General features: G+C 36.2%; 1 protein-coding gene across 2 annotated transcripts in view; it reads left to right on the top strand.

The window, feature by feature from the left end:
• LOC107665873 (actin filament-associated protein 1-like) overlaps positions 1-9,202 on the top strand; it is a 60,685-nt gene extending 51,483 nt beyond the window's left edge. Inside the window, exons 9-18 of one of the 2 annotated variants that reach the window (XM_016456927.1) lie at positions 1,788-1,937; positions 3,688-3,899; positions 4,109-4,254; positions 5,537-5,654; positions 5,787-6,026; positions 6,556-6,676; positions 7,184-7,348; positions 8,193-8,383; positions 8,505-8,669; positions 8,837-9,202. In XM_016456927.1, coding sequence (XP_016312413.1) covers positions 1,788-1,937; positions 3,688-3,899; positions 4,109-4,254; positions 5,537-5,654; positions 5,787-6,026; positions 6,556-6,676; positions 7,184-7,348; positions 8,193-8,383; positions 8,505-8,669; positions 8,837-8,863 — 1,535 coding nt within the window. In that variant the 3' untranslated portion in view covers positions 8,864-9,202. The remainder of the gene's footprint in view (positions 1-1,787; positions 1,938-3,687; positions 3,900-4,108; positions 4,255-5,536; positions 5,655-5,786; positions 6,027-6,555; positions 6,677-7,183; positions 7,349-8,192; positions 8,384-8,504; positions 8,670-8,836) is intronic. The other variant, XM_016456926.1, reaches the window with a different exon arrangement.
• The last annotated feature ends 1,232 nt before the right edge of the window (positions 9,203-10,434 follow it).

The following is a 10,434-nucleotide window of genomic DNA, read 5'->3' as shown; positions in this document are numbered from 1 at the left end:
ACGTAGACATGTGGGGGCATGTTAGAACGAGCCGGTTTAGGTAGGCGTGGTTGAATCTTAATTTTTATAAAGAATATCTCTTTGGATTTGAGACTTTAGTCTTTGCAACTTTACAGATCTTCTTTATGCACCAAGAGCTTGTAACACTCCAAAGAGAAAGGAAAAATTGAAATCGCATCATATGACCCCTTTAAAAAAAATAATTTGTTAGTGTTCATGAAGTGAACTTTAAATCTGAACTTTTGTTGGTTAAAACAAAAAAACAAACTTGGTAAAACAGCAGAGCAACAGTACTTGAAAAAAGAACAAATTGTAATCCCACAAAGTGGATATTTATTTGAATAAAAAAATCCCATTGTTTGAACAACGCCAAAGTCAAGGCAAGGAGACCCTTCTTAAATAATCTAATATTATTTATCAAGTATTTACACCACGTTTTCTCGATCTGGGATTGAACTTTTCGGGACATCTGTTTCAGGTCTGTGGAAATTATATTTTTTTCAATTTGAGACTGTCTTGCCTCAGATGTGTTGGTGAAGAATTGCCTAATTTTAGTGGAATCCAAAACTTGTGAATCTGCAAACCCGTATGATTGATAGCTCAGTATCACGGCCACAAGCCGCAGTAACTGCTGTGCTGTTTTCACATGAGTTATGGCAGCTGACCTCTGATAAACCTACGGATAAACAAGGACTGGCGTCATATAATAATTCCTGTTAAAGTGTAAGGTTATGGAAAGGTAATGAAAAAGGTCTTTTTTTTATTTTATAACAAAAAATTTAGGGTAGCGTTTCTTGGCAGCAGAAACACAAACCATCTCTATCTGATCTCCTCTGTCTCTGTCTGATAGCACCTGAGATATTTTTACATCAAACCAGCAGCCAACTGCTGCACTTCTTTGATGAAAGATGGAATACAAATTTAAAAAAACCATGCAGATGAATCGGATTCGGCATATTCTTTCCAGCTGTCGTAAGTGCTGAGACGCTGTGAAATCATATTAGCCTGATCGCAGAATTTTCCTTCATGATAAAATGAAGAACTATGTCTGTATAGGTCCTTTAAGGGCCAATGGTTTTTGCATCTGTGCCTCTGGGTTTTGCCTCATGCCTCGTCACTTGGACCAAGTCAGGCCTTCAGAAGAGCAAGAGTGTCACTCTTTTTATGTATTCTTTGTCCTTCTGAGCTGCCTTTGTAGTAGGCCTTTTGGAGATGGAGAAAAGCCTGTAATTTGTTGTGCTACAGTGTCTTACACATTTTAACCCAGTCCAAATCCCATACTGCTAGTTTGCTCACATTGTCCACCATTGGTTTGGAATAGGATGTGACCTGAACGGTTTTCCACAGTGTGTCCTTTTACTTTCAGTGCTCAAGTTTGTTTTTCTAGATCTTTTGTTTCTTACAATACCATTAACCACAGACCACACTCATCAGATAAACGTATCTGAACAACTTGGAGAAGAACGGAGTTGGTTTCACGCACTGTTTTGGATTTGGACTCCAAGTCTGAAGACTTGTCCTGTCATTGTCAGTTCAGCCTCTTACTCTCTGGTCTAAATGACTAACAGATTTCTATAATCTTTTTATAAAATAAAATAATATAATAATCTTTTTCCCACCAAATCCACCCCACAAACAAAATATTTTCCAAACCCATCCCTTGTTATAGTTGCAACACCAACTGGTTTCTAGATAACTAGCATATCTGTATAATATATTACTTCATAAAATCTCATACATATATTTCACACTCTGACACTAATTTGCCTTTTTTTTTTTTTTTGTAGCCAAAGGCAAGAAGAACTCTAAATCAGAGCAGAAAGGCACGGTGGGACGTGTGACTGGAAAGAAAATCACTAAAATCATAAGCCTGGGCAAGAAAAAAACATCTACAGATGAACAGACCTCATCGGCGGAGGAGGATGTCCCAACATGTGGTGAGTTGTTGCAATACCATTTTGATATACATTACCATTCAAAAGTTTGGGGTTGGTAAGATTTTTAAATGTAATATTCTAATTTTGTAAAATAGTATCACAGTTTATAACAACTGTTTTCATTTTAATATATATTTAAAATGTAATTTATTCCTGTGATCATAAAGCTTAACATTCAGCAGCCATTATTCCAGTCTTCAGTGTCACGTGATTCTTCAGAAATTATTCTAATATGTAACAGTAACATTTCTTGTTATTATCAATGTGGAAAACAGCTGTGCTACTTATTTTTGTGGAAACTGTGGTAATTTTTTCAGGATGCTTTTTTGAAAGTTTAAAAGAACCGCATTTATTTTAAACAACTCTTGTTAAACATTATGAATGTATTTACTATCAATTGAATGCATCTTTGCGGAGTAAAAAATGTATTTCTTTAAAAAGCATAATACTGACCCCAAACTTTAGAATAGTGTATGTTCACTGATGACAGTGGTTTCATTCACGCAGTCTGTGTTCAGATTTATAACTGTATTTACTAGTAGGCATACATTTTAGATTGCCCTATACATACAGGTAGAATAATGCCTTTATGACCAGCTAACTGAAGTCAGTCACTAAATAATGTCTGTAATATCCATAGTGACAGATAAAGGTAGTAAATATCAAGACTTTGAATTGCATATTTCAGGATTTAGTTTTATCTGTTTTGGGCAACTCCCATTGTTTTCATCCTCTCAGATATGCTGCCAAAACTAGTTGCTGTGTAGTTTTTTTCCATCTAGGTTTTCTTTCTCCACCTCTTAAACACATTACCCAAACAAAGGATTGTCTTGCTCTCCAGCCACACAATACCTCGATTTTTGCCATTTTCATAACATGAAAGTCCTAACATTAGTGATTGATAACCCCTGAAGTATGATACTGAAGCATTCTAGTTGTTGACTGTAGTTCTGTTAATATTTTTACGATCTCAAAATTCAATTGTCAGTCCTGATTCAAAAAATTCAGAAAATCACAGAGTTTCAGAAAATGTCAGTTTATTAAATAACCAAAGTAGCAGCAGTAGGGACCTGACAATGTGATACTACATCAATATGGGCTAACGGTTTTATAATATTGTTATTCTTTGTTTATCTGTATAGTTTTTTAAAACTGTGATGTATTGCAAAATTTTACTCACTTGTTTTATCTCTATAGGACTTGGTGCTTTGCACAAATATACTACTGTTTAATCAGCAAGGATGCATTAAATTGATCAGATTTATAACCATATTTACTATTAGGCATACATTTTAGATTGTCCTGTACAGTAACAAAATGTATAACGTTATAAAAAATTATATTTCAAATAAATGCTGTTCTTTTGAAACTTCTATTCATCAAATTATCCTGAAAATATATGTATCACTGTTTCCACAAAAATAGTAATCCGTTTTTAACATTGATAGTAATAAGAAATATTTCTTGAGCAGCAAATCAGCATATTAGAATGATTTCTGAAGGATGTGACACTGAAGACTGGAGTAATGGCTGCTAAAATTCTGCTTTTCCATCAATAAATTACATTTTTAAATATATTAAAATAGAAAATTCTTCTTTTCCCCAAAAATATTAACCTTAAAAAACTGAAAACTGAACTGAAAATATAAATTACTGGCAACATTTTTAAATAATTCTTCCCCCAACTCTATCATCAACATTTCACATTCTGCTTGTGTGTGGGTCTGTTGGCCCAACCCTTCATTAACAGGCTATCTGAATGTGCTGTCCAATAACCGCTGGAGAGAGCGCTGGTGCCAGCTAAAAGACAACCAACTGTTGCTGCACAAGGACCGGGCAGATCTGAAGACACACATGGCCTCTCTGCCACTGCGGGGGTGTGAGGTCATTCCAGGGCTGGACTCCAAACATCCCTTTGCCTTCCGTCTGCTGCGCAACGGACAGGAGGTGGCTGTTCTGGAGGTACGTGCCAAGTCCCTCAGCTCTTGCGGGGCAATTAGTGTGTCTGAGACAGGACCTCAGGGCAGGGATTAGATGGATGATTTGGTTGGCTGGCTCTGCTGTATCATGTGTAGAGTGGATTTGCAGAGATTGCATAGATTAGTGATTTATTTGTCTCATATTCCACTGACACTCATTCATTGCATCTTTCCTCACTCTTTTCCCGTCAGGCCTCCTCCTCTGAGAGTATGGGAAGGTGGCTGGGGGTCTTGCTGGCCGAAACGGGCTCCACAACAGATCCTGCTGCACTGCACTACGATTACATTGACGTCGAAACCACTGCTAATGTCATTCAACTGGCCAAGCAGTCATTTTGGTGGGAACCCAGTACTGCTAAAAATATTTTCATTAGCATGCCAGTAACTTCTTTAACAACCTACTTTTTCAACACGTAGCGGTATAGCATTATTTTTTTCCAATTGTATTGCACACATAGCCTTACAGCCATTTGAGCTTTAATATGCTCTCTTAAAAACTCTCTCTTATACAGTATGTATCATTGGAAAGTCTGATTCATTTGACTGAACTGGTTCGTCTGAAGAGTTCATGCTAATGAACCAGTTCATAAAGAGCTGGTTAACAAATTGTATCTTTGGCCAAAAGTTTCCTGCAGTGCATTTGCATCTTCACATTTTTTTATATTTAAGTATAATATATGATTAACAAAACACTGCTGTTCAACAGTATATTTAATACATAAAAATAAATTGTATTTATATAATTAATTAAATATTATATAATATTATAGTTATAGTGCTTATTCAAAAAACCCTCTTTGTTTTTATCAAGAGAATTACAACATATTCTGTTATACCAAATACACAAAATAATGATCTTTAAAATAGCGTCATATGACCCCTTTAAATTATAAATTTTATATTCATTACATTTATTTATTTGTTTGTTACATTTTTAATAAATATACCAAATATTTCATATATTTGTACATTCACCATTCGAAAGTTAGAGGTAAGATTTTTTCTCAAGAAATTAATACTTTTATTCAGCAAGGACACGTTCAATTGATCAAAAGTGACCGTAAAGACATTTATAATGTTACAAAAGATTTATATTTCAAATAAATGCTGTTCCTTAATTTTGTAATGTTGTATTCATCAAAGAATCCTGAAAAAATGTATCACAGTTTCCACAGAAATATTAAACAGCACAACTGTTTTCAACATAGATCATAATAAGAAATGTTTATTGAGCAGTAATTGCTGCTGAAAATTTAGCTTTGCCATCACAAGAATAAATTACATTTTAAAATGTATTAGCAGTTATTTTAAATTGTAACAATACTGCATTTTTGATCAAAATAAATGACCATGAAAGTCTTTTAAAAACATTTTAAAAAATCTTAGTGACCCCACACTTGCCCCTATTAATAGTTTAATACTACTGATTGTTAATGCCTTCTAGTATAGCTAACTACTAAGCTTAACTGCAGTTGACGTACTTGGCTTATGAGTAGCTTGTATCTTGTAAAGCTACAGTTTTGAAGAATCTTTCCCATCACTACTGTTACAGTAAAGTTACAGTTTAAGTTCTCTGTGTGACGTGTACATGTAGTAATGAATATATGTATGTGTTCACAGTTTCACCAGTAAGCGTGCAGTTTCTCCAAACCCATACCTGGATAACCCGGTCAATGGTTACGCCTGTCCCACAGGGGTCGCTCTGCATTATGATGATGTGCCCTGCATCAATGGATCAGTAAGCAAATGAACAAACTTTAAGCCCATTAAATTCTCACCTTCATTTCTGATCCTTCCTTTCTCCTCTCCATCCCTGATCCACTTTTTCTTTTCTAATCGCTCTTCTTTTGCTTGCACGCTTGCGATACAGAAGCTACCAGATGCGCACTACTCCTCCCCAGCTTCAGGGGACCGTCGGTGGAAAGAAGAGTCTCATTATGAGAATACAGATCTTTATGAAAACATGCCCTCCCCCAAACTAGCAGCCCGCTACTCTCCCAAATCCATCCACTCGCAGTCATCTTCCACAGGGCATTACAACACACCGCTCTCCACCAAATCTCTGTCCTCTTCCTCCTCTCCCTCAGCTTCTAATACTAAAACTAACCAGGTGACTAACCCAGGCTATCACAGTATATCACAAACAATGGATATCTGTATCTTATTTATATATTTTGCTAATAGTAACAAACATAATATGGAAATAAACACAAGCATAGTGCATGCATTATGGACCACCCAGCTCAAGAAATGACTGCTTTTGATCTATATAATATCAATGTCTGGGTGGCCATGGCCTTGAATGGATTTACAGAGGCCTTACTTCACTCTGGGTTACATTTTATAGGCCAGGGATTGAAAAAGGGGTTGCTGACAGCTATAGTTTAACTAAAAGAAAATGTCCCGTCTAGCAACATGTGTGGCTTAGTAGATGTGGTTTGCGGATATAACCTTTGTGAAATAATTTGTATGAAGTAGTAATCTTAGAACTAAATCACAAATCACACCTTTAAAATGTAACAGGTGTTAACAGTGAAATCAAAGTCCTTAAATATCAGATGTTTGTTAGTGGCCAACATATCAGTTGCACCTTTTTTTGTGTGTTCAAAAGCTCATACGCGTTTCTTTCATCCAATCAGCTGAAGGGAAAGAAATGCCTGCTCACCAATGGGTTCGCTGCAAAGCAGAAGTTGGACAAGAACCAGCCCAAAAAGGCCAGTGGAATTAGCAGAACTCTTCCAGTGAAACACAACAACTCTAGTAAGAGATCTTAACATATAAGAGCACATCTGATAGATAATCTCAAAATGAGCCTTTCTTTTTTTTTTTTTTTAAGTGGACATAAGGCTCAAACTAAACTAAGCAGACATTAAGTCTGCATCCATTATCCTAGCTATTACACCACTAATTTCTTTCAAGGAAAAAGAAGCCACACAGATTTGTGGAGAATGCTGGTATGTGGAAATTGCAGTACTGTTAGACAGCAGTGGATCTGTTGACATGCGCCTTTGTAAACTCAATCACCCCTAATTCCATTTCAGACAGGCAGTCAGTCAGTCAGTCACAGACATCCTAACCATCCAGTGGCCATTTACGTGGACTCGCAAATATTTGAATGTGGTATACTGTATATTCTGTCTGCCTTTTAATCTGCGTTTGTGGTTTCAGAGGTCTTTAATGTGATGAAGACCGAATCCAAAAGTTAAAAATGGAAAGATTTTCTGATCATGGTTTACTTTGATTATAATGCGTCATTAACCTTCACAGGTGTGGACCAGTATAAGTACGGGAAAAACAGAGTGGAGGCAGATGCCAAGAAACTCCAAGCTAAAGATGAGGAGCTGATGAAGAGGAAGCAGGAAATTCGAAACCGCCTGGCCCAGCTGAAAAAAGACAGGAAGGACCTCCGCACTGCTATAGAGAACAACACAGGTGAGGATGTCAGTGGGACTATGACATTCAATTATGATTGAATCTGAGTGTTCAAGATTACAAAAAAGAAAAATCTGTACACTACCGTTCAAAGGTTTTGGTAATAAATACTTAACATTACAAATGTCTACAGTAAAGACATTTATAATGTTACTAGAGATTTAGAGATTTCTATTTTAAATAAATGCTGTGTATAAACTTTCTATTCATTAAAGTATCCTGAAAAAAAATGTATCAAAATTTCACAAAAGCACAAAAGTTTTTCAACATTTAAAATAATAGGGAATGTTTCTTAGGCACCAAATCAGCATATCAAAATGATTTCTGAAGGATCATGTGACTTTGACGATAAGAGTAATGGCTGCTGAAACTTCAGCCATGGCATGAATAAATTATATTTTAAATTATAATAAAATAGGAAACAGTTTTTTTAATTGATAATATTTCACACTATTACTGCATAAGAGATTCCTTTAAAAAAAAAAAAACATGAACAATCTGAGCGACACGCCGACACCAAACTTTTGCACGGTAGTGTACTTAGAATTGTACCTTTTGTTGTAGATTTTTTTTTGGTCATAAAAAGATACAATTATCTGATATTTTTAAAGACTTACTGACCTTGACACAAATCAAGGTTATGAGTGTCTGCAGGAGTTCTCTCTATATGATTTTTGTTTTGTTTCATATTTAATTTGGCACACAAATGTTTAAACCATGTTTTGACTTTAAATTCAGCAGCAGGAAAGGAAACACTGATCTGTCTTGAAAATAAAATAAAGCAGTAGTTCAAATTGTCTCTTAAGTGACAGTTATAACCTCTCCTGGCGTTTATTTCACACAGGTAAGCGTTCTCAGGCATCTTTGACAGAGAGACTTAAGAAAGTGGAGGATGAATGCAAACTAAAAGAGGAGGAACGAGTCAATCTGGAACTGGAGCTGACAGAGGTGAAGGAGAGTCTGAAGAAAGCCTTGAATGGAGGCGTCACCCTGGGCCTGACCATTGAACCCAAAACGGGCAGCTCCAGCCCACAGGTCTGGAAAAACAGCAATTTCTCTAACATAGACATGATGTAATGCTAACTGTAGGGTCGTGTCACGTTCAGTTTTTGGTGATAGAGAAAAGCAGGTATTAAAATGTCTCATCTGTTCTTAGTCTCCAGTGTTAATGAGGCGAACGGTGGACAACTCGCCCATTTCCAGCTGTGACACCAGTGACACTGAGACCTGCTCTCTGCCAGTCAACAGTGCATCTCTGCTGCGGCGTCAGACACAACAGAAAGCCTCATCTGTGCGAGGACACGTCCTCAGGAAAGCCAAGGTCAGTAAACACTTATTTTCTACATCACACTAGGTATTAATAGCAGGTAACATATTCTGGTTCTCATGTAAAAGCATGATCCTCCAGTTGCTTTTACAGTTTACAGTGTATACGTATAATGTATTTTCCCCTATGTACTCACTCTGTTCTCCTTTTTTTCCCCCTAGGAATGGGAGATGAAGTCTGGCACATAAGTTCTTTTCCACCAACTTTTCACTTTCATTGTATCTATTTATTTAATTTTGTCCATGTATGAGTGATGTTGAAATTGAATTGACTGAACCATAGACACACTATTTTCCAGAATTATTAATTCTGGAAGACCTTGACTGAGTCCGGTGCCCGGTGCTGTTTTATCATTATTCATTATAGCACTATCCTTGGATCATGATCTGACTATAAAATGACTAACAAATTAGGAAAAACTAAAAATAGAGACCAAATAGAGGCCAACAGTAATGCCACAATACCAAATGTATATATACTACCGTTCAAGATTTTGGGGTCAGTACATTTTTTTTTTTTTGAAAAGTTAAATAGTTTTATTGAACTTTTATTCAGCAAGGATGTATGAAATGGATCAAAAGTGACAGTAAAGGCATTTATAATTTTTATTTCAAATAAATGCTGTTCTTTTGACCTTTGTTCAAGGAATCCTGAAAAATATAGGACAGTTTTCACAAAAATATAAAGCACCACAACTGTTTTCAACATTTATAATAATAATCAAGCGTAGCGTTAGTTCTGGCAGGTCACGTTAGTCAAGCTCGCATCAGCTGACCTTCAGCTGATCCCCATCTACCTATGGGAATACGACACCTATCTAAGCATTCATATATAAGGTCCCTCAGTATTATCAGCAGTTTTCGCATTGCTCAATAGCTAATTACCCTCCTCCATCCCCAACTCCTCCTCTGTCAGTCGGGATTCAGCCTTCTGATTCTCCTTGAATCAGACTAATTCTAAAATGTGTACATAAAATGATTGAACTTTAACAATATCTGCAATACATTTATGTTAGTTCTGTTCTGTTTACCCTGGGGGGTTATTGCTGCTCTCCCTGCTCTCATCCATGCTAGGCTGCATGGAGGCGCAGGGAGTTCTTGCCCAGAACAGAACCATACCGCCAATCCAAACTGTATGCTAATTGTCAATCATCTTTGACGATAGTGGTCCTGACAGAAACAAATGTTTCTTGAGTGTCAAATCAGCATAATAGAATGATTCCTGAAGGATCACGTGACACTGAAGACTGGAGTAATAGCTGCCGAATATTCAGTTTCGCATTAAAACAGAAAGCAGTTATTTTACATTGTAGTAATATTTCACAATGTTACTGTTTTTCTCTATTTCTAATCGAATAAATGCAGCCTTGGTGAGCGCAAGAGACCCCAAACTTTTGAATGGTAGTGTAACGTTAGAGGAAAGAGAATTTTATTATGATTTTATTATTTATCATGACAGAACACAGAACATAGTATGGTCCATAACTTACCATCTAAATATAATGTGCACAAAACTCACTGGTCTCAGTCGGTAATTACTTAAAAGTCTATAAAAGTGTTTCTTTCTTCAACAAGAAGCCATTAATGGAAGACAAAATCTTCAAGTATTTATTTGTAAATGTTTAAATAAATATAAGCCACTCTGTGTTTGTATGTTGATGTTTAGTAATGCCTTTCATCGGGCTTCACACTAGTTGTAGAGAGCAGCTTCAGGATAAACGTCTTAAGGTAAATTACAGAATGTGATCACTCAAAGCTTG

The sequence above is a fragment of the Sinocyclocheilus anshuiensis genome, unplaced genomic scaffold (assembly GCF_001515605.1).
Source record: "Sinocyclocheilus anshuiensis isolate Anshui unplaced genomic scaffold, SAMN03320099.WGS_v1.1 scaffold647, whole genome shotgun sequence".
Taxonomy (NCBI): Eukaryota; Metazoa; Chordata; class Actinopteri; order Cypriniformes; family Cyprinidae; genus Sinocyclocheilus; species Sinocyclocheilus anshuiensis.
The sequence above is the reverse complement of the archived record's forward strand: the minus strand, read 5'-3'. Positions and strand labels throughout refer to the sequence as shown.